This window comes from Lutra lutra, chromosome 17 (genome assembly GCF_902655055.1).
Source record: "Lutra lutra chromosome 17, mLutLut1.2, whole genome shotgun sequence".
In the NCBI taxonomy this organism is placed as follows: Eukaryota; Metazoa; Chordata; class Mammalia; order Carnivora; family Mustelidae; genus Lutra; species Lutra lutra.
In genome coordinates, this window is record NC_062294.1 from 18,979,757 (window position 1) to 19,002,061 (window position 22,305).

The following is a 22,305-nucleotide window of genomic DNA, read 5'->3' on the forward strand; positions in this document are numbered from 1 at the left end:
TCCAAGCAAAGGTGATTATTAGGATGGAAAGGAAAACCATTCTGGAGAGAAGACAAGACAGACAGCGGACATATGTTTTGTGGTAAAACACGCCATCGCTTTGACAGCGGGGGTCTCTTTCCCGTCATTTCTTGCCTCCCTTTCCTTTATCCTTGGCCTTTTCTGGTGCCTTTTCCGGGGGCTTTTCTCCTGCCTTTTCCGGTGGCTTTTCTGGTCCCTTTGGCTTTTCCCTTGGTGGAGGGGGAATCAGCACATTCCTTTTGACTTTCTTGCCTTTGAAATGTTTTCTTTGAAGACATATATCGATTAAAGCGAAAAGTCCAGCCACACCGATGAGGATCTGGAAAACAAAAGAATGAACTTTTACTTTTCGTTCCAAAGCTGGCATAGTCTTTCCTTGTTTTAATTCATCAGCAGGTGCTGGTTAAGACATCCCTTGGTCCCCGCAAACTTCCAGGTCAGAGATACTCCGATTTTGGCCGCCCCCCATCTCAGCCTCCCTATCCCCGCTACACCCTTCTCTTAAAGCCCAGCGTGGGTGTGGCCCATTGCCTTAGGGATCAGGAGGAAGCCCTTAGCTCCCCTGACTTTCTGGACCACATCTTCTTCACTGGAAACACTGACCAGCTTTACTTTTAAACTTTGCCTGGGTCCCAAGATTTTTTTAAAAGAAAAGAAGTCCTTAAGTCAGGAGAGAACACCCATTCTCCAGAAGAGGTGATTTCTGAGCAAATGAAGTGCCCAATACGGAAGACTCACCACAGCAATGAAGTAGGGCGTCGGCATGCTCGTCCGGCTTTTCACTGCGATGACAATGGCCCCCACAAGGAAGATGAAGGTGAACAGGTCATTGAGAAGGTCCTGAAAGCGTGGGAGGTAGGAGAGCCAACCTCAACTAGAACCAAACCCCCTTCAACACCCAGCCTGGCATTGCTTCCCCCGGAGGGGATGGTTTCCAAACTTTGGCCTCATTTTAAAAACCTATGTGGGAATACGAGTATGCATCAGCTGGTGGATGTGCTGTGCTCCCAGGGTTGGGCCCTGTGTGTTGAGGCCCAGCACGCCTAATTGCCTTCATGGACCCCTCTGCTGCCATCTTCTCTGAAATCACACATTTAGTGGCTCTTTCTTTTTTTTCCCCCTCCAATATTCATTTAAGTAAATGCACAACTGTTCAACTTAATTGCGATACAACCCCTCATCATCTTTCTGTTCTGGGGGCCAGCTCCCCTCTCTGGATCCAGGGTGGGCTGTGTTGCTGGCAGGAGACTCCGTTGGATTCTGGCCTCCCCAGCTGGGAGCTGGGAGCTGGTAGCTGCCTTCTCCACCCCTGCCCCCACACCCCCTTCCTGTCTTACTTCCTAGACAGTCTTCCCTTTGCAAGGCCACACTGCCTCCTCCATCATCAGCCCTCCTTCGCATCCCTTCTGGCCTCACCCTTAAGCTTGCCCCATACTTGTCTCCCTTAACCTTCCTGATAAGGTTCAGATGTTTGTAGACTGGGCAAAAGGCTGCTTTCCCAGCAGGCACCATTCACAGCCACTCCCTGACATAGCCAAGCTTAGAGTTGGCCAAAGCATGGCCATTGCAACACAGCTTGCCCTCTCCACTGCTCGTGGGGTGATGGTGGCCCAGAGTTTGTACACCCTCTTAATCCTCTGGGCAGCAGCCAACACGGCAGCCCTGGACGAGGCCCACCCTCCCTTCCCCTTGGTTCCTGTGATGCCGTTTTCTGTTCATTGTCCTTCCTTGGCTACTTGTCGAGGGCCTGTTCTTTTCTTTTTCAGGTTTTTGAATTTTAATACATTTCAAACCTCCCATTCCCCATTCCAACCTCCAGCAACCATGAACTACTGAGATTAAACAGATGTTACTGTCTTGCAATATTTACTTAGATTGCTTAAAAAAAAAAAAAAGCCAGAAGTAAAACTTCTCAGAGCCACAGTGTCACCATTCTAGCCCTTTGATACCCCTTGCTCACAGGCAACTACATGCGTTGGAGCTAATGGATACGTTTCCCAGGAGTGTATTCGTATTTTCTTCCATATTATATATTCACAAACAGTATATGCTGTTTTGTGTGTTTCAGAAATTTAAATTTAAATAAAATATATCTTGTAGCATTGTCTTTTAAAAAAAAAAATATTTTATATATTTATTTATTTGGAGAGGGCAAGTGCTTGTGCAGGGTTGGCAGGGGTGGGGTGGTGGAGGAGGAGGAGAAAATTTCAAGCGGACTCCATGCTGAGCATGGAGCCTAATATGAGACTTGATCTCACAACCCTGAGATCATGACCTGAGCTGAAATTGAGTCAATTCCTCAGTTGGCTGAGCGCCCCCAAGAGCCCCAGCATTGGTTGTGTGTGTGTGTGTGTGTGTGTGTGTGTGTTTGAGATTTTAATTTATTTATTTATGAGGGAGAGAAAAAGGGAGCACAAGAGCAGGGGGAGGGAGAAGCAGACTCCCTGCTGAGCAAGGAGCCCAACTCGGGTCGTCGTCCAAGGATGCTCTCATCATGACCTGAGCTGAAGGCAGACACTTAACTGACTTGAGCCATTAAGTTGCCCCACAGCACTGGCTTTTTAAACTGAACAAAGTTTGTGAGATTTATCAGTTTTGAGAAATACATGTTGAATTCACAAATTTTAACTGATGTAGTCTATGAAGAAACCAAACTAGAGACATTAGGTTGTTTTCTACCTTTTAGGAAATTATTATTACAAACTCTGCTGCAGTGAACACACTTGTCTGTGTCTTCTTTGCTTATTTCCTCCTGGTATGAACCAGTAATCAAAAATCTCCCAATGAAGAAAAGCCTAGGACCAGATGGCTTTCCTGGTGAATTTTACCAAACATCTAAAAGAGAATTAACACGAGTTTTTCAAGCTCTTCCAAAAAGTCAAAAAGGAGAGAACCATTCCCAAAATCATTTAATGAAGCCATCATTTTCCTGATACCAAAACCAGAAAAGGACACTACTGGAAAAGAAAATTTCAGACCAATCCCTGATGGATAGAAATGCAAAAAGTCTCAATGAAATACCAGCAAACCAAATTCAGCAGCACATTAAAAGGATCCTCTACCATGATCAAGTAGGATTTGTCCTTGGGATGTAAGGAGATTTTAAAAGTATGCAACTCAATCCATGTGGTAGGTCATGTTAGTAGAATGAGAGAAAGAATCACATCATCATCTTAATAGACAATGAAAAAGCATTTGACAAAATTCAACAGCCATCCATGAAAAAAACTCTTTACAAATCAGGCATAGAAGGAACATATCTCAACATAATAAATACCATACATGACAAACCCACAGCTAACCTCATATTCAATGTCGAAAGGTTGAAAGCTTTTCCTCTAAGATCAGGCACAAAACTAGGGTGCCCACTCTCACCACTCCTGTTCAGTGTGTAGGACCGAAGTAGAACAGTCAGACAAGAAGAAGAAATAAAAGGTCTCATCATATCCCTGATCTCATTTTTTTTCTTTTCTTTTTTAAGATTTATTTATTTAGGGGCGCCTGGGTGGCTCAGTGGGTTAAGCCACTGCCTTCGGCTCGGGTCATGATCTCACGGTCCTGGGATCGAGCCCCGCATCGGGCTCTCTGCTCAGCAGGGAGCCTGCCTCCTCCTCTCTCTCTGCCTGCCTCTCTGCCTGCTTGTGATCTCTCTCTGTCAAATAAATAAATAAAATCTTAAAAAAAAAAAAAGATTTATTTATTTATTTATTTGACAGAGATCACAAGCAGGCAGAGAGGCAGGCAGAGAGAGAGGAGGAGGCAGGCTCCCTGCTGAGCAGAGAGCCCGATGCGGGGTTCAATCCCAGGACCCTGGGATCATGACCTGAGCTGAAGGCAGAGGCTTTAACCCACTGAGACACCCAGGTGCCCCAATCTCTTTTTATCGGTTTTAAAAATGTTGTTTATGATGTCTTCTGTTGTAAGGTTTTAATTTTAATGCGATGTATAGTTTCTCCCTCTCTCTTGCTCACACACACATTCCCAGGAACATTTATTAAATATTCTGTTCAATGGTTTTATAACGCTACCGCTTTCATATACCGAATTGCCATATGTATGTAAGTCTGTTTCTGAGTTCTTTTTTTATTCCTTTGTTCATTTTCTCAGGCGACCTTAGCAAGATATCACAGATTGGGTGGCTTAGACAACAGACATTTATTTTCTCACAATTCTGAAGACTGGAAATCCACAATCAAGGTGCCAACATATTCAGTTTCTGGTGAGGGCTCTCTTCCTGGTTTGCAGATGGCTGCCTTCTTGCTATGTCCCCACATGGCCTTTCCATGGTGTGCACAGTAGGGTGGAGAAGAGGCAAGGGGAGAGGGATGAGGGAGAGGAAGAAGGAAGGAGATCTCACTGTTGTCTTTTCTTTCTTTCTTTTTTTTTTTTTTTTAAGATTTTATTTATTTATTTGTCAGGGAGAGAGAGGGAGAGAGAGCGAGCATAGGCAGACAGAATGGCAGGCAGAGGCAGAGGGAGAAGCAGGCTCCCTGCCAAGCAAGGAGCCCGATGCAGCACTCAATTCCAGGATCTGGGATCATGACCTGAGCTGAAGGCAGCCGCTTAACCACCTGAGCCACCCAGGTGTCCCTCGCTGTTGTCTTTTCTTATAGGGACACTAATCCTATTGGATGAGGGTCCCACTCTTAGGATTTCATTTCATCTTAAGTACTACTCTAGAAGCCCCATCTGCAAGCTTAGTCACTCTAGATGTTAGGATTTCAGCCTGTGAATTTGGGGGATACGCATTCAGTCCACAACAATTCCATTAGTCTTTTTGTTAATCCTTGAGCTAATACCAAAGCTTTATCGTAATTCCGGTATCTTGTTGGGTGAGTCCATCCTTGTAAGAATTTTAGAATTACCTTGTAAAGTACCAGGGACAACCTCTGTCAGGTTGGAATTTCATTTACTTTATAGATTACTGTGGAATTAAAAGGGTATCATCTTTATAATAGCGGTTCTTCAGATCTGTGAATGTGATATACTTTTCAATTCTAGGTAGAGTTTTCTATCAATAAGTTATAATCTCTATGTAAAGTCTTACACATCTTTGAACAGGTTTATTCTAAGATTCTTCTAGTTTCTGTTGCTGTTTTAAATGGTTACTGTGAAAAGTCAGATTTTCTCCTTGTTCATTGCTCATATTCAGAAACGATACTGTGCTTGTCTCTGGTTGCCCTGTGGCACTCAAACAGTTCTGGAAATTTCACTGTAGATACTCTTAGATTTTTCTATGTAGAGAATCATATTATCTGTGAATGATGCTAGTTTTTTTTACCCCTTCTCTATTCATACACTTTTTGTTTTTCTTGTTACATTGGGACTAATTTAAGATCTCCAGCACGGTAATGTACAGGATGGGGGACTGTAGGCATTGCTAAGGAAATGCTTCTAAAGTCTGACCATGAAATGCACTGGTTATTGTCTGTTTGGGTAGGTACTTATTATTAAGATAAGGAGGTTCTCTTTTAAAGTAGTTTGCTAAGAGTTTTCTAAAAATTAGTATTTAATATTACTAGCTTTCCTGAAGCTTGTGAGATGACATGGTTTTCTTCTTTAGATACAAGATTTTAAATTAATAGAATTTTGCAGACTAAACCATCTTTGCATTCCTGACCCATACCCTGCTTGATCATGATGTATTGCTTGCTTATACATTGCTTGCTTTAGTTTGCTTGTAATTTTTTTCAGTTTGTTTATATTTTATTGAGGATTTGTATAACCACATTCAGATAAGCCAAGCATATATACTTTACTTTCCTTATAGGTCTGCTTTTAAGGTCAAAAGCCTACTAGATAATACAACATATTATCAAACCTTTAAAAAGGAAGGGAAAAGGGACTGATCAATGAAACCAAATGTGAAATCTAGAAATAAACCCTGCATTTGGGATTTTAACATTTAACAAAAATGCCAGTTAAAATCAGTGGGAAGGGTCGCCTGGGTGGCTCAGTCAGTTAAGCATCTGTCTCTGGCTCAGGTCATGATCCCAGGGTCCCCCAGGGAACCGTGTTGGGCTCCTTGCTCATTGGGGAGGCTCTTTCTACCCCCTTCCTTTTGCCCCTCCCCCACTTATGTTCTCTCTCATTCTCTCACACATGCTCTCTCTCTCTCAAATAAATAAAATCTTAAAGTCAGTGGCGAAAAGATATACTATTTAGTAAATGAATAAATTGAGTGATAGGGTAGAACAACTGGACAATCATCAGGATATAAAGCTAGAAGGGCACCTCGGTGGTTCAGTTGGTTAATCTGACTTGATTTCAGCTCAGGACATGATCTTGGGCTTGTGAGATTGAGCCCCACATCAGGCTCTGCACTGAGTGTGGAGCCTGCTTAAGATTCTCTCTCTCTCTCTCCCTTTGCCCCCCCCACCACACCCACCCCCTGCTCATGCGCACACCCTGTCTCTCTTAAAGGAAAAAAAAAGATATAAAGCTGAAGTCATCATTCACACTATATACCAAAATGACTCCAAATTAGTTTTTTAAAAGATTTTATTTATTTGAGAGAGAGAGAATGAGACAGAGAGAATGGGGGGGGGGGTCAGAAGCAGACTCCCTGATGAGCAGGGAGCCTGATGTGGGGCTTGATCCCAGCACCCCGGGATCATGACCTGAGTCGAAGGCAGTTGCTTAACCAACTGAGCCACCCAGGCTCCCAAAATAACTCCAAATTCACCAAAAGATTTAAGTGTAAAAAGGGAAACAAGTGCCAAAGGAAAACATGGATGAATTTTTTATAACTTGTTTTTCTATTTCTTTTTGAGTCAATTTTCTGTTATATTTTTTCTAGGAAATTAACAATTATCTAAACTTTCCAATTTATTGGCATAAAAGTCCACATTTTCCCTGTAATCTTTAAAAATGTCTTTTTGAACTTTTTGTTTTATTTTTTTGTTTTTGGTTTTTTTTTTTTTTAAGATTTTATTTATTTATTTGACAGAGAGAGATCACAAGTAGGCGGAGAGGCAGGCAGAGAGAGAGGAGGAAGCAGGCTCCCTGCTGAGCAGAAAGCCCAATGCGGGGCTCTATCCCAGGACCCTGGGATCATGACCTGAGCTGAAGGCAGAGGCTTTAATCCACTGAGCCACCCAGGTGCCCCAATCTTTTTGTTTTAAAGATTTTATTTATTTGAGAGGGAGAGAGCTTGAGCACAAGCAGTGGGGAGGGGCAGAGGGAGAAGGAGAAGCAGACTCCCCCTGGAGCAGGGATCCTGATGAACCCAATCCTGGGAACCTGGGATCATGACCTGAGCTGAAGGCAGATGCTTAACGACTGAGACACCCAGGCACCCCAATTTTATGACTTTTTCAAAGAACTAGACATTTTGTTTTGTTGGTCCATATTGTGGATCTTTGTATCCTATTTCATTAATTTTAGCTCTCATCTTTGGCATTGCCTTCTTAATTCCAGTGTCTTATTTTGTTTTGGTACCTTCTTACAACTATTTTCAGTCTTCTTTTCTACTTCTATAGATTTGAATTTGAATAGTTTAGGGACATTCTACGGATAGTATCTGTGAATACTACATAAATACTCAATCTTCATATGTTTGGGGAACACACTAGATTTCCCGGCAGTCGGGGATTGAGTTAAATTTTGCTGATTGATTTCTAATTATATTACACTGAAATTAGAGAATATGGTCTGTATGATATCAATTACTGGTAATTTACCTACATTTACACTGTGGTCTTTTTGAGGATACATTTTAAAGATTTTATTTATTTATTTGAGAGAGAGAGAGAGCACACAGGAAGAGGGAGAAGCAGACTCCCCACTGAGCAGAGAGCCCAGTGCAGGGCTCCATCCCAGGAATCTGAGATCATGACCTGAGCCGAAGGCAGACACCCAACAACTTAGCCACCCAGGTGCCCTGAGGGTAATTTTTTAAAAAAAGATTTATTTACTTATTTGAGAGAGAGAGAGAGAGCATGAGGGGCCAAGGGAGAGGGGGAAAATCTGTTACAGACTCCCCGCTGAGTATGGAGCCAACATGAGGCTTGATCTCAGGAGCCTGAGATCACAACCTGAGCAAAAATCAAGAGTTGGATGTTTAACCGACTAAGGCACCTAGGAATCCCGAGGATAATTTTTATGATTCTTCCAAGTGTACTTAAAAAGAATATATAGCCTCTTCTGTCGGGTATAGTGTTACACATGTTCTATGTATGTCATTGGATCAAGCTATCAGTTGCCGACAGAGGCATGTTAAAATCTACCACTATAGTTGCTGTTTGCCAATTCTTCCTTATAAATAACTTCATTTATATATATATATATATATTTTATATTTGGGGGCTATCTTGTTAGGTGCATACAAGTTCAGAATTACTACAAATGATAATCTTTATAAATTTTTAAAAAGTATAAAATTGGCTTAATCTGGTATTAAAACTATGCCAGCTTTCATTTAGTTAGTATTTTCCTTTTATTATTTTTTCCATCTCTTATAGCTAGATTAAAAAAATCAATTCTTAGAGTCCTCTGTCTTTTAAGTGAAGAATATTGTCCATTTATATTTGCTACCATTTCTGATATATTTGGTATATAATACCATATAAATGGTATTTCTACCATTTTACTTTTTCTTTCTTTTTTTTAAAAATATTTTATTTATTTATTTGACAGAGAGAGATCACAAGTAGACAGAGAGGCAGGCAGAGAGAGAGACAGAGAGGGAAGCAGGCTCCCTGCTGAGCAGAGAACCCGATGCGGGACTCGATCCCAGGACCCTGAGATCATGACCTGCCGAAGGCAGCGGCCTAACCCACTGAGCCACCCAGGTGCCCCCCATTTTACTTTTTTTATTTAACATACACCACATTCTTTTTCTCCTTTTCCCTTCTATTGACTTTATTCTGTTTTCACTCTTTCTCCTCATTAGGTTTGATGTTATATGCCTGGGAATTCTATTCTTTTTTAAAAATTTTTTATTAATATATTCTTTAGCAGAATACAGAATTATGTTTTAATATGTTAAGGTTAACATCATTACCAAATGTCCTTCTAAATCAATGACTTTTCATTCCTGTCATACATCACTGCTGTGGTCCTAACCTGTTACTGGGTTGCTGCTGCTTCATTTCCACCTTGTTTTAGTGTTCTCTCCCCACCTCCCTTAACCGTTAATACCTTTTTTTAAAACCCCAATTCTGTCTTAATGTTTATTTAGGTCAATCCACAAGCTCACTAGGCTCTTTGTTTAGTGTTCCTTTTTCACATTACATCTCTTTTTGGTTTAATTTCCTTCTTCCTGAGGTACATCTTTCAGTAGTTTTCTCAGTGAAGGTCAGGGACAAGAAATTGTTTCATTCATTGTTTAAAAATATCGTTATTGAATGGGAGAAGATATTTGCAAATGACAGTACAGACAAAAGGTTGATATCCAGGATCTATAAAGAACTCCTGAAACTCAACATACACAAAACAGTCAATCATATAAAAAAAATGGGCAGAAGATATGAACAGACACTTCTCCAATGAAGACATACAAATGGCTATCAGACACATGAAAAAATGTTCATCACTAGCCATCAGGGAGATTCAAATTAAAACCACATTGAGATACCACCTTACACCAGTTAGAATGGCCAAAATTAGCAAGACAGGAAACAACATGTGTTGGAGAGGATGTGGAGAAAGGGGAACCCTCTTACGCTGTTGGTGGGAATGCAAGTTGGTGCAGCCACTTTGGAGAATAGTGTGGAGATTCCTCAAGAAATTAAAAATAGAGCTTCCCTATGACCCTGCCATTGCACCACTGGGTATTTACCCCAAAGATACAGATATAGTGAAAAGAAGGGCCATCTGTACCCCAATGTTTATAGCAGCAATGGCCACGGTCGCCAAACTGTGGAAAGAACCAAGATGCCCTTCAATGGACGAATGGATAAGGAAGATGTGGTCCATATACACTGTGGAGTATTATGCCTCCATCAGAAAGGATGAATACCCAACTTTTGTAGCAACATGGGCAGGACTGGAAGAGATTATGCTGAGTGAAATAAGTCAAGCAGAGAAAATCAATTATCATATGGTTTCACTTATTTGTGGAGCATAACAAATAGCACGGAGGACAAGGGGAGATGGAGAGGAGAAGGGAGTTGAGGGAAATTGGAAGGGGAGGTGAACCATGAGAGACTATGGACTCTGAAAAACAATCTGAGGGTTTTGAAGGGGCAGGGGATGGGAGGTTGGGGGATCCAGGTGGTGGGTATTGGAGAGGGCACGGATTGCATGGAGCACTGGGTGTGGTGCAAAAACAATGAATACTGTTACGCTGAAAAAAAAAAAAAAGAATATCGTTATTTTACTCTTGCCACCTCATCCCTTTAAAGAAATTATTCCAGTGTTTTCTGGCCAGTGTCACTGCTGTTGAAATATATGAAGTTAAGTCTAGTATTTTGAGGGTTTTGAGGGGTTTTCTTGTGGGTTGTTTTGTTTTAAGGTAAGTTGTCTTTTCTCTTGGTTTGGTTTTAAGCTTCCCTTTGTTTCTGGTGATCAGCAGTGCCTCTGTGACATGCCTAGGTGTGGTTTTGTGTTTGTTTATTTTTCTTGGTACACCTTAGAGAATTCATGTCTTTCATTAAATCTGATATTAGTATGGCCACCACAGCACTTTTTTGGTCACTGTTTACATGGAATATCTTTTCCCGTTTTCACTTTCAACCTATTTCTATCTTTGGACTAAAGTGAGTCTCCTATGTTCATATTATATCAGTTTAAAATGGATCACTCAAAAAATCCATTCTGATAATCTCTGCTTTAATTAGAGAGTTTAATCCATGTGCACTAAAAGTAATTACTGATAAGGACTTATTTCTGTCATTTTGATGTTTGTTTAGATATTTATTTATTTGACAGAGAGAGAGAGAGAGAGAGAGATCACAAGAAGGCAGAGAGGCAGGCAGAGGGAGAGGGGGAAACAGGCTCCCCACTGAGCAGAGAGCCTGATGCAGGGCTCAATCCCAGGACCCTGAGATTGTGACCTGAGCTGAAGGGAGAGTCTTAACCCACTGAGCCATCCAGGTGCCCCTTGATGTTTGTTTTTTATATATAATATCTTTTTGTTCCTCAATTCCTCCATTATTACCTTCTTTTGTGCTTAATTTTTTATAATGTACCAATTTCATTCCTGAAATTTCATTTCATTTTCTACACATTATTTAGTTAATTTCCTAGTGGTTATCTTGGGGTTACAGTTAATATCTTACATTTACATAGTATAGCTTGAATTGATACCAACTTAGTCTCAATAGTATATAAAAACTTACTGTTGTCATCACAAATTATATCTTTACATATAGACTTATTAATATAGATTTATAATTATTTTTGTATGCATTCATCTTTTAAATCCTATCAGAAAAAGAAGCTACAAACCAAACATACAATAATACTAGCTTTTATATTTACCTATGAAGTTATCTTTACTGGTGTTCTTCATTCTTTTATGGGTTCAAATTACTGTCTTGTGTCCTCTCATTTGAGATTGGAGGACTCTTTTAGCATTTCTTATAGGGCAGATCTACTAGTAAACTCCCTCAACTTTTGTTTTATCTAGGAGTCTCTTAATTTCTCCTTCATTTCTGAATGATAATTTTTTTAAAATATATTTATTTATTTATTTATTTATTTGAGAGAGAGTACATGTGCAAGCAGGGGTGGGGGCAGAGGGACAGGGATAGAGAAAGAGAGAAACAGAAGCATACTCTGCACTGAGCCTGGAGCCCAATGCAGGGCTCAGTCTCAGGATCCTGAGATCATGGCCTAAGCTGAAAGCAAGAGTTGGGTGCTCAACTGACCAAGCCACCAGGTACCTCTTAAGTGGTGATTTTTTTTTAAGATTTTATTTTTTTATTTATTTGACAGAGAGAGATCACAAGTAGGCAGAGAAGCAGGCAGAGAGAGAGAGAGAGGGAAGCAGGCTCCCTGCCGAGCAGAGAGCCTGATGCGGGACTTGATCCCAGGACCCTGAGATCATGACCTGAGCCGAAGGCAGCAGCTTAAACCACTGAGCCACCCAGGCGCCCCTTAAGTGGTGATTTTTTAAAAAAAGATTTATTTATTCATTTGAGAGGGACAGAGAGTGCAAGTGAGAGCACAAGCATGGGAGAGTGTTGGAAGGAGAGGGAGAAGCAGCAGACTCCCCACTGGGCAGGGAGCCTGATGTGGGGCTTGATCCTAGACCCCGTGATCATGACCTGAGCTGAAGGGAGATGCTTCGCCAACTGAGCCCCCAATGTGTTCCTTAAGTGGTAATTTTTGAAGGATAATTTCAATTTTGAAGGGTATTGTATTCATTTCCTGTAGTTGCCCTAACATAGTACCACCAACTAGGCAGCTTAGAACAACATAAATTAAAACAAAACAAAACAAACATCAACAAACAAAAACTAAAAAAAAGGCACAACATAAATTTATTGTCTCATGGATCTGGAGGCCAAAGTCTGAAATCAAGGTGTTGGCAGGGTCATGCTCCCTCTGAAGTGCTAGGAAATGATGTGTTCTGGCCTCTCTTCTAGCTTCTGGTAACTTTAAGTATTCTTTGGCTTGTTTCACCTTCCTGTCTTCTTCCTGTGTCTTCTCACATCACCTTCCCTTTGAGCACATCTGTCTCTGTGTTCAGATCTCTCCTTTTTATAAAGATACTAGTCATACTAGGTTAGAACCCACTCTAATGACCTCGTCTTAACTAGATCTGCAGAGGCCCTTATCTCCAAATAAGGTTATATTCACAGTACTGGGTGTATGGACTTCAACATATTTTGGGGGGACACAATTAAACTCATAACAGATAGCAGATGTGAAAGATGGTATTCTTGGTTGGCAGGGTTTTGTTTGTATAGTTCCATTTCTTTCCTAAGGCCATCATTCCACTGCCTTGGAGCTTCATAGTTTCTGATGAAAAATTGGCTGTTAATCGTATTAAAGATGCCCTTGTAGGAAATTGGTTGCTTCTGTCTTGTGACTTTTAAGACTTTGTGTTTTGACAGTTTGATTATAATGTGTCTCAGTGTGGATCGCTTTGAGTTTATCCTACCTGGTCCTTTCTGGAGGTATAGATTTGTATCTTTTATCAAATTTGGAAAGTTTTTGACTATTTCATTGAATATTCCTTCTTCTCCATTCTCTCTCTCTTCTATTGGGATTCAGCATATGTTAGTATACTTGATGGTGCCCCATAGGTCTCTTTAATTTTCTTCATTCTTTTTTTCTTTCTGTTTCTCAGACTTGATAATCTCAATTGACTTATCTTCAAGTTTACGGATTTATTCTTCTGCGTGCTCAAGTTCACATTAAACTGATCTAGTCAGTTTTTCATTTCAATTGTATTACTTTTGGCTCCAGAATTTCTTTTTGGCTCCTTTTATAATTTCTCATTACTGATATTTTCTGCTTGTGCATGAATTGTTCTCCTGGTTTTAGTTCTTTAAGCATTTTTAAGATAACAAATTTAAACTCTTTGTCCAATAAGTCTAATATCTGGCCTTTCTCAGAGACAGTCTCTTATTAATTTTTCCCCCATGAATGGGCCATACTTTCTTATTTCTTTGCATGCTCTATAATGCTGAGTGGTTTAAATATTATAATGTAGTTGCTCTGTAAACCATTTTCTCCCCCCTGCCCAGGATTTGTTGTTGTTGATTGTTGTGAGGTGTAGACATTTGTATGTTTAATGACTTTCTTCTAAATTGTTTTTTTTTAAGATTTTATTTTTTATTTATTTGACAGAGATCACAAGTAGGCAGAGAGGCAGGCAGAGAGAGAGGAGGAAGCAGGCTCCCCATGGAGCAGAGAGCCTGATGTGGGGCTCGATCCCAGGACCCTGGGATCATGACCTGAACCGAAGGCAGAGGCTTTAACCCACTGAGCCATCCAGGTGCCCCTAAATTGTTTGTTTGGTTTTTTTTAAAGACTGTTTTCTTTCAGTGCTGCCACTGAAGTCCCTGTTTCACTCACTTAATGGTCAGGTAGTGATTTGATAGAGATTTCCTTAAATATCTGAAACAAACACAAATACTCTACCAGTCTTTGCGACCTGGCTTTGTGTTGAGGCACTCCTTCAGCACCTGTCCAGGCTGTTTAGAACTCTGTTTTCACTTGCTGCTTGTGCATAGCCTAAAGGTAGGTAAGGGGCAAAAGCTTAGGGTCTTTTGTGACTGTGTGTCCAGCCCTTGCCATGTGTGTGGCCTTCTGGAGTCCCTGAGGTAAGTGGTAGCTTTTCACAGGTCTTATTCCCCCACTGAATCTCCTTCTCTTGCTTCTTCCTTCCCAAACTTCTGGTCTATTGCTTGCCTCATCTGGTTTCCCTTGACTTAGGTGGTTATGGTTAGTAGATATGCCTTTAAATGCTTTTTTTACAAATGCTATCCAGGAGGCTGCTTCAGCCCTGAAAAAGCTCTGTGGCAGGTGAAACAAAGTCAAGTTCCTGGGCCCATCCCTCAAGGAGCCACCAGACAGCTAAAAACACACAACCATAATTTTTTGAGAACAAGGTCTCAAAGAATGTGACCAGGAATGTGGGCTGTTGTCTTCATGGCTCTGGACAAGCTAGGATGTGAGGGTTGGGGGACAGTTACGTTAAAATGCCACAAGACTCTTAGCAAATTCAACATCTTCTTTATTAAGCATTCCCCTGGTTGTTGTTTTAAAGATTTTTATTTTATTTATTTGAGAGAGAGAGAGAGAGAGAGAGCACAAGCTGGGGGAGAGGCAGAGGGAGAGGGAGAGGCACACTCCCTGCTGAGCAGGGAGCCCCAGGTAGGGCTCAGTCCCAGGACCCTGGGATCGTGGCCCAAGCCAAAGGCAGACATCTAATCAACTGAGCCACCCAGATGCCCTGTGTTGTAAGTTTCTTTTAAAGGTTTATTTATTTGTTTGAGAGAGAGAGAGAATGGGGTGGAGGGACTGAGGGGGAGGGAGAGAGAAAGTTAACCAGACTCCATGCCCAGGATGGAGCCTGATGTGGGGCTTGATCTCAAAACCCTGAGATCATGACCTGAGCTGAAACTAAGAGTTGGATACTTATTTGACTGAGCCACCCAGGTGCCCCATAAGTTTTTTTAAGTTAGATTCCAGAGTTCTGAAAAAGTTGATTCCGGCAGTTTTTGACAGCATTGCTTTAGTGGAGAGACAGAGTTTTGGCGCTTCCAACTCTGCCGATGACTAAAATGACTAATGACTAAAAAATAGTCATTAAATGTGGCGCCTGGGGGCGCCTGGGTGGCTCAGTGGGTTAAGCCTCTGCCTTCGGCTCAGGTCATGATCCCAGGGTGCTGGGATCGAGCCCCGCATCGGGCTCTCTGCTCAGCGGGGAGCCTGCTTCCCCTTCTTGCTCTGCCTGCCTCTCTGCCTACTTGTGATCTCTCTGTCTAATAAATAAATAAAATCTTAATAATAAATGAATAAATGCGGCGCCTGGGTGGCTCAGTGGGTTAAAGCCTCTGCCTTCGGCTCAGGTCATGATCCCGGGGTCCTGGGATCGATCCCCACATCGGCCTCTCTGCTCAGTGGGGAGCCTGCTTCCCCTTCTCTCTCTGCCTGCCTCTCTGCCTCCTTGTGATCTCTCTCTCTCTGTCAAATAAATAAATAAAATCTTTAAAAAAATAGTCATTAAATCTGGAGAGTTCGTAGGCATTTTCACATTGAGTATTTCTCCTCCTCCATTCTTTTGAGTATCTTTTTCTGGGATTCCTATTAGGCTTATGATGGACTTTCTCATTCCATTTTCTTTATCTCAACTTCTCTCATATTTTTTCTCTTTATCTCTCAGTGCCATAATCTGGGTAATTTCCCTGTATCATTTGGTTTGCTAATTCTCCAGCTTTGTTTGATATGCTTTATAACCTATTTATTGACATTTTCATTTCAATAACTGTATGTTTTAATTCTAGATATTATATTTTATACTTTTTAAAAAGTATATTCTGTCCTCGGAATGTCTTATTCTGCTCTTAGGGCTCTGTTTATGTCTTTAATTATTTTAAGTATATTTCTTACTATTTCCAGACAGCTCTTCTATTCATCTCATATTCTCAGAGTTCTAATCCTCTCTTTTGTTGTGTTTGCTGATTCTCAATTCTTGGACATGGGAATGTTAAAACTCAGGTGTTTTGTAGTTTTGGATTGTGAGTTTGTTTTTGAAAAGCCTTTCCCCCGCATCCCAACCTGTCCTGTGGGAACCTCTTTATGCTCTGATTGTGACTTTGCATTTGTTTCTGTCAGCAGTCCCAGGGACATCACCAGAACATCATTAAGTTAGGATCAGTTTTTATGCTAACTCCCAGGTACAGATAGGCTGCATAAAGGTGAAGGGTGAAAGTAGTAAAAATTCAAACCAACTCTGACAAAATTCAGACTCAAGGTTTCTATTTCTCAAGGTAGTCTTTTTTCCTTTCCTTTTTTTTTTTTCCCACTCAAAGCTCAGACAGAGGTGAACATGGCTTCTTGTTCCTATGTGTGGAGCGAAAGGTGTCTTCTCTCCCTGTCTCTTCCTTGTCTTTGCAGGGTGCTGGCTTATGCAGGGGTCTCAGTTCTAACTCCCCATTTTGCTTGAGACCAAGGCTTCTCCTCCTCTAACTCCTGCTTCCTGGGGCAATACTTCAGGGCCCGTTCCACCCACATGCCAGTGCTGAGTCATCGCCACCCCTGTTTTTCCTTTCTGGCACTCATGTGTTTCCTTTTTTTTCCTACTGGCTCAGCCATTCAGCCTCAGCAGTTGTGTTTACATTTTTTGTAGTAGTTTTAGGTAGGTGCAGGAGGAGGATTTTCAGGGGTTATTGATTTTTCATTTTGCTGGAACTATCTTCTCAAGTGCTTTGGCTGGGAACTTGCCTTCTGGCTGTCCCTTTACTTTGTCTGCTGCTTATCCCCCTCCCAAGAGTCTTATTTGGTCCTCCTCCCCTTTCTCCTTATATTGGGGGTCCTCACCTACACTGCTGAGACCAATGAATCCCTGGGCCCGAGGCACTTTTGATCAGGAAGCAGAACCAAGTGCAGTCGGGGCTCAGAATCTACTGACAAAGCTGGATTTCTTTTTTTAAAGATTTTTTTTTTTTTTTTTTTTTTTATTTGACAGAGAGAGATCACAAGCAGACGGAGAGGCAGGCAGAGAGAGAGAGAGAGGGAAGCAGGCTTCTTGCTGAGCAGAGAGCCCGATGTGGGACTCGATCCCAGGACCCTGAGATCATGACCTGAGCCGAAGGCAGCGGCTTAACCCACTGAGCCACCCAGGCGCCCCAGACAAAGCTGGATTTCGATCCTTTTTCTGCCACTTACAAGCTGAGTTACCTGGGGGTGGGTCTTTGGCCATTCTGAGACCGTTTCATTTGTAAGGCGAGTAAAACCCTGAGTTTAGTGGGCTGGAGGCATGCTATAAATGTGCAGTGAGATGGGAGTTCAGTGGGTGTGCTCTGTGGCGACACATGTGATGGCCAGGGTTTCAAGTCCCTAAGTTCTCAGGCACAGCATCAAGCACTTTGCATTTATTTCTCAGGCATAATCCCATGAGAGGTTATTACTGTCCTCATGTTATAGAGGAAGGAAACAGAGGCCACAAGTGGTTGGGTAACTTACCCAGCTCCTGTTCCAATGGATGACTGCTTTGGGCTTAAGTCTTTTTTTTTTTTTTTTTTTTTTTTTTGAGAGAGAGAGAGAGAGAGAGAACATGTGCTTGGAGGAGGGACAGAGGGAGAAGGAGAGAGAGAATCTTAAGCAAGCTCCATGCCCAGTGCTGAGCACTATAGGGGCTCGATCTCACAACACTGAAGTCATGACCTGACCCAAAATCAAGAGTCAGATGCTTAACTGACTGAGCCACCTAGATGCCCCTATGCTTCACATCCTTTACAGGGATAGTCCCTGGAGTTCTAAGACTGCTTTAGAAGGGATTTCTTTAAAATTCTCATTTTATTTTACTGATTTATTGGAAGACTGGTTTTCTTCTTTGAATTCTGGGGATGGGGTACCTTCTGGAGTGATCTCCCCACTCAAGTGTGAGCTGGCATGGAGGCCCACCCCCACGACCCCGAAGCTGGGCTCTTTGACTTTCCTACCCAACTTCAGCTGCCCCTACCCTGGCCCCATGGCAGGTGCTAAGCCCATGCCCTGGACACCGATGGGGCAGGTGGCACATGTCTCTCTGTTCAGTCACTTTCAGGTACCAAGACCCACACGTGAATGCTCCCCAGCCTCAGGCACTCCCCATCTCCTTTCACTTACAGAAATGGGCCACAGGATGAAGGGCATGTATCTGTTGATGGCGAAGGTGTAGATAATGAAGAAGAAGCAGAAGACGGACAACTCCATGTTGATGATGACTGTCAGGAGAGGGTGCACGGTGGTGCCCGTGAACATAACCATTGCAGCTATGAGGCAGCCCTGCTGGGAGACACACACCTGAGCTCTGGCAGAGGGTTCTCACCGGCTCTACAGCTCTTCCGGAGCCCCTCTGCAGCCTGCTCCTTCTCTCTCTTCCCATCATCGCCTCCCTCCCCACCCCTGGGGTACCAGACCAACTTACCAAGCTCAGGATCTTGACCTCAGCGTGCCCCATAACCCAGAACTCTTTATTGCTGTCCTTGAATTCCCACTTGTAGCGGCGACAGCCCTTCCTCGTGCCCACCTCATCCTGGGGCTGCACCGACTTTTCCTTTTTCTTGGGCTCCTTGTCTTTCTTGTCTTCGGGTTGGGGGTCCCCCGGAGGGGGCGCGGCTTCGGGTGCCGGGGCTGCTGCTTTGCCCTTTTTGCCTTTGTCAGCCATCTTTGCGTGGGAGTTCTTAACTTCTCACCGCCTACCCGATCCCTCCCGCTGTCCCCCGACAGGCCTGGCCTCTGAGCGAGCCTGGTGCCCACCGACCTGCTCAGAGGTCCCGCTCAGCCAACGGCCAGGACTGGCGAACGCCAACGCCTGGCGCTCCCCCGCGCGCCGCGTCTCCCGGTGCCGCATCACCTGGCTCCGCGCCACCGCTGCCCGGTCGCACCGCGAGGACCCCAGTGGGTGCCAGCCGACTGCCTCCAGGGTTGCCCACCTCCATGCGGGAGCCCCCACCTCTTCTCCCCCCAGCCCCAGCCGCAGGCGGGTTGCATGGGTGGGAAGCCCAGCGGGGTCAAGGCCCTGGCCACCGCCCCCTGGGGCAGCCTCGTCAGGCACCGCGCGAAAAAACGGTAACTCGACTTTCACACAAGGCAACACGAGGAAGCACAGATGTTCCCGACTTAGCAGCCCTGATTTTATGATCGCGTGTGGGCCGGGAAGGGTGACAGCATGCAAGCTCAGCGGTGGGATTAGCGGGAGGGACGAGGCACAGATGCTTATGTCCGCAAGGGTGGCAGCGAGGGTGCCCGTGAGGATGGCATCGTGGATGGCTTCGAGGATGCCTTTGAGGATGTCTGGGTGGATGCGCGCCTGGCGTCTGCGGCGGGGGCCGGTGTGGGTGCCTTTCCCGCTGCGGGCGTGGGTGCTTTTCCAGCTGCCTGCGCGGGTGCTTTTGCAGGTGTCTTCGCCGGTGCCTTCGCGGGTGCTGCTGAGGGTGATTTTGAGGGTGCGGGTGTGGGTGGTTTGGAGGATCCCGGCGTGGGTGGTTTGGAGGATCCCGGCGTGGGTGGTTTGGAGGATCCCGGCGTGGGTGCTTTTGAGGATCCTGGCGTGCCTGCTTTCCCTGCTGCCGTTGTGCCTGCTTTCCCCGCTGCGGGCGTGGGTGCTTTCTCGGCTGCGGGCGTGGGTGCTTTCCCCGCTGCCGGCATGCCTGCTTTCCCTGGTGCCGGAGTGGGTCCTGGCTCAGGTGTCTTCTTGGGTTCCAGGAGCAGGGAGGAACTGCTTTCATATTCGAGTCCCAGGAATCTTCTCATTTTATCCCTCATCTTCTTGGTGACCACAATCGCATCCAGGATACACACGATTGCCGCTGTGAGACACTGGGTCTGTCAGACACGAGACCATACACAGGAAGGGAAGGCTGGGTTAATTTTGCGGCTCTACGGCAACCTGGCTTCCCTATCCCATCCCATTCCCCTCTGACCCAGCACTACCTGTTTGGTGTCTGCCTAGCGGGCTGCTGAGGCACATTCTGCAATTTCCAAAGAAAGGGATTTTGGAAATTTTGCTGCCAGTAATGACCTCACCGGATGCCTGAGGCATCAGAAAGGACCAGAGAAGACTATTTGTCAGCTGTAGGAAGCTCTGGATAAGTATGAGGTCCTGAGAAGGCCCTTCAGCAGAAAGGACTCTTGGACTTTGTTTGAAAAGAGCAGGAAGGAGTTGCCAAGGGGACCAACTGGGAGGAAAAGAACTTCAGATCGTGGACGGAGGTCTCCAAGGAGTGTGGTGTGACTCGGACCTCTGGAGCTGGTGAGGGAGGGGGCAGAGTTGAGGCTAGGAAGTGCAGGATTTGGGACTTGATCAAGAGGTGAGATCAGGTGCCAGAGTCAGAAAGCACACTTGCAGTAACCGTGAAGTGAAAAGGACAGGAGGCAGGCACACCTGGTGGGGTGTGGTGGGGGCTCCTGTCATCCAAGTAAGAACTGAGGGGCTCCAGATGGTGGGAGTCCCTGGCAGGTAGGAGAAGGCTTGGTGGCTGAGTTAGTAGATGGGGACCTGCAGTGCATAGCAGGATTCTAGGTGCCTCCCCCTTCCTGCCTGCTCTGGATGTTTCTCTTTACCTGTCACTTAATCCCTGGTTGCTTGAATGCACTTTCCTTTGGTAGGTCTTGCCCCAGCTAATCTGTGGGCTCCCACAGGGATAAGGGACTTTATTCCCAACACTGAGCCTGGGCCTGGTACAATCCAATGGGATTGACAAATATTTGCTGATGATGGAATGAGTATAAAGAAGTCAAACTTTTTTTTTCTAGATTAATTTCTGTTCCCATTGCTTAACTTCCAGAACCAGAAGTCTCGCCTCCTCAGTTCCCACCCTCTATCTTCAAAGCATTTTAATCTGCCATTTCTTGTGCTCTTCATACGGTAAAGATTTGAGTCCCAGCTTGTCCCAGGCTTGTGAGCCAGGGCAAATTATTTAACCTCAGTTCTCATATCTGTAGAAATGAGAAGTGTAAAAATCAAGTCAGAACACGCCTGGCTATGTGTGGGGCACAAGTGGGAGCTTCTTTCTTTCCTTTCTTCCTTCCTTCCTATGGGGCCATTCATTTTTGACAATGTACATTTTTTTTTTCCTAGTCATATACTTTTCTTTTCACATGCTTTTTTTTTTTTAAAGATTTTATTTATTTATTTGACAGAGAGAGATCACAACTAGACAGAGAGGCAGGCAGAGAGAGAGAGAAGGGGAAGCAGGCTGCCTACTGCGCAGAGAGCCCGACATGGGGCTCGATCCCAGGACCCTGGGATCATGACCTGAGCTGAAGGCAGAGGCTTTAACCCACTGAGCCACCCAGGCGCCCCTCACATGCTTTTAAAATACAATTCTCTAGTCCAAAAGAGTTAAAGCCTTATTTATAGACAAGAATACCTTGTTGCAACATTTCAAAAAATACTGTGTACATTTCTCAAAAGGGGAGTTTGTACCTATTTGGAGAATGAGTATTAGGACGAAGTTTTCATGAGTTTAGAATTTATGTAACTTTACATCTTCTGAAGAAGTCAGTGCAGAAGAAGGGGTGGTGGTAGTGATATCATTCTGCAAACGAAGTAATTACGGTCTGCCAGTTTCCCTTTGCAGAGTTTTGAAGTACTGATTTTTTTTTTTAAGATTTTACTTATTTATTTATTTATTTATTTATTTGACAGACAGAGATCACAAGTAGGCAGAGAGGCAGGCAGAGAGAGCGGAGGAAGCAGGCTCCCTGCGGAGCAGAGAGCCCAATGTGGGGCTCGATCCCAGGACCCTGGGATCATGATCTGAGCCGAAGGCAGAGGCTTTAACCCACTGAGCCACCCAGGCGCCCTGAAGTACTGATTTTTTTAAAAAAGGACTTATGTATTTGTTTGGGAGAGAGAGAGCAAGCAAGTGGGAGGGGCAGAGGGAGAGGAAAAGAATTTCAAGCTGACTCTCTGCTGAGCGCTGAGACCAATGTGGTGCTCCATCCCATGACCTTGAGATCACGACTTGACCGGAAACCAGGAGCTCACCCTTAACCGACCGAGCCATCCAGGCACCCTTGAAATACTAATCTTAAATGGGGCCATGAAGGCTTTGACTTACCCCTCCAACATAGAATAAGTGCCTTCTTTCCATTTCTTGCATCGCCAGGATGGCAACTATTAAAAGGAACACAGCTGTAATGAAACTGTTGACAAGATCCTGTAATACAGAA

General features: G+C 43.9%; 2 protein-coding genes and 1 long non-coding RNA gene across 5 annotated transcripts in view; 1 reads left to right on the forward strand and 2 right to left on the reverse strand.

Annotated features, from left to right (window-relative positions):
- Positions 1 to 18,815, reverse strand: CMTM2 (CKLF like MARVEL transmembrane domain containing 2). Its single transcript, XM_047710201.1, has 4 exons — positions 18,554 to 18,815; positions 18,253 to 18,411; positions 760 to 861; positions 1 to 340 (listed from the first exon to the last, which is right to left on the reverse strand). Exons 1-4 carry the CDS (start codon positions 18,791 to 18,793, stop codon positions 125 to 127), a joined length of 717 nt encoding a protein of 238 aa, XP_047566157.1. The 5' UTR covers positions 18,794 to 18,815; the 3' UTR covers positions 1 to 124.
- Positions 1 to 22,305, forward strand: part of LOC125088764 (uncharacterized) — a 51,190-nt gene that overhangs the window by 15,645 nt on the left and 13,240 nt on the right. The window lies entirely within an intron of this gene.
- Positions 18,716 to 22,305, reverse strand: part of CKLF (chemokine like factor) — a 25,903-nt gene continuing 22,313 nt past the window's right edge. For all 3 annotated transcript variants that reach the window (XM_047710197.1, XM_047710199.1, XM_047710196.1), the window contains 2 exons: positions 22,194 to 22,292; positions 18,716 to 19,953 (listed from right to left, as the gene is read on the reverse strand). In XM_047710197.1, the coding sequence (XP_047566153.1) occupies positions 19,345 to 19,953; positions 22,194 to 22,292 (708 nt within the window). In that variant the 3' untranslated portion in view covers positions 18,716 to 19,344. The remainder of the gene's footprint in view (positions 19,954 to 22,193; positions 22,293 to 22,305) is intronic.

What these genes read in the sequence shown, in the direction of transcription:
- CMTM2 (XM_047710201.1), bottom strand. Translation starts at nt 18,793, where the DNA reads ATGGCTGACAAAGGCAAAAAGGGCAAAGCAGCAGCCCCGGCACCCGAA. An exon ending in TCATCCTGTGGCCCATTTCT is followed by an intron (nt 862 to 18,252) that starts GTAAGTGAAAGG and finishes CCACGCTTTCAG; the next exon opens with GACCTTCTCAATGACCTGTT. An exon ending in CGCCCTACTTCATTGCTGTG is followed by an intron (nt 341 to 759) that starts GTGAGTCTTCCG and finishes TTTGTTTTCCAG; the next exon opens with ATCCTCATCGGTGTGGCTGG.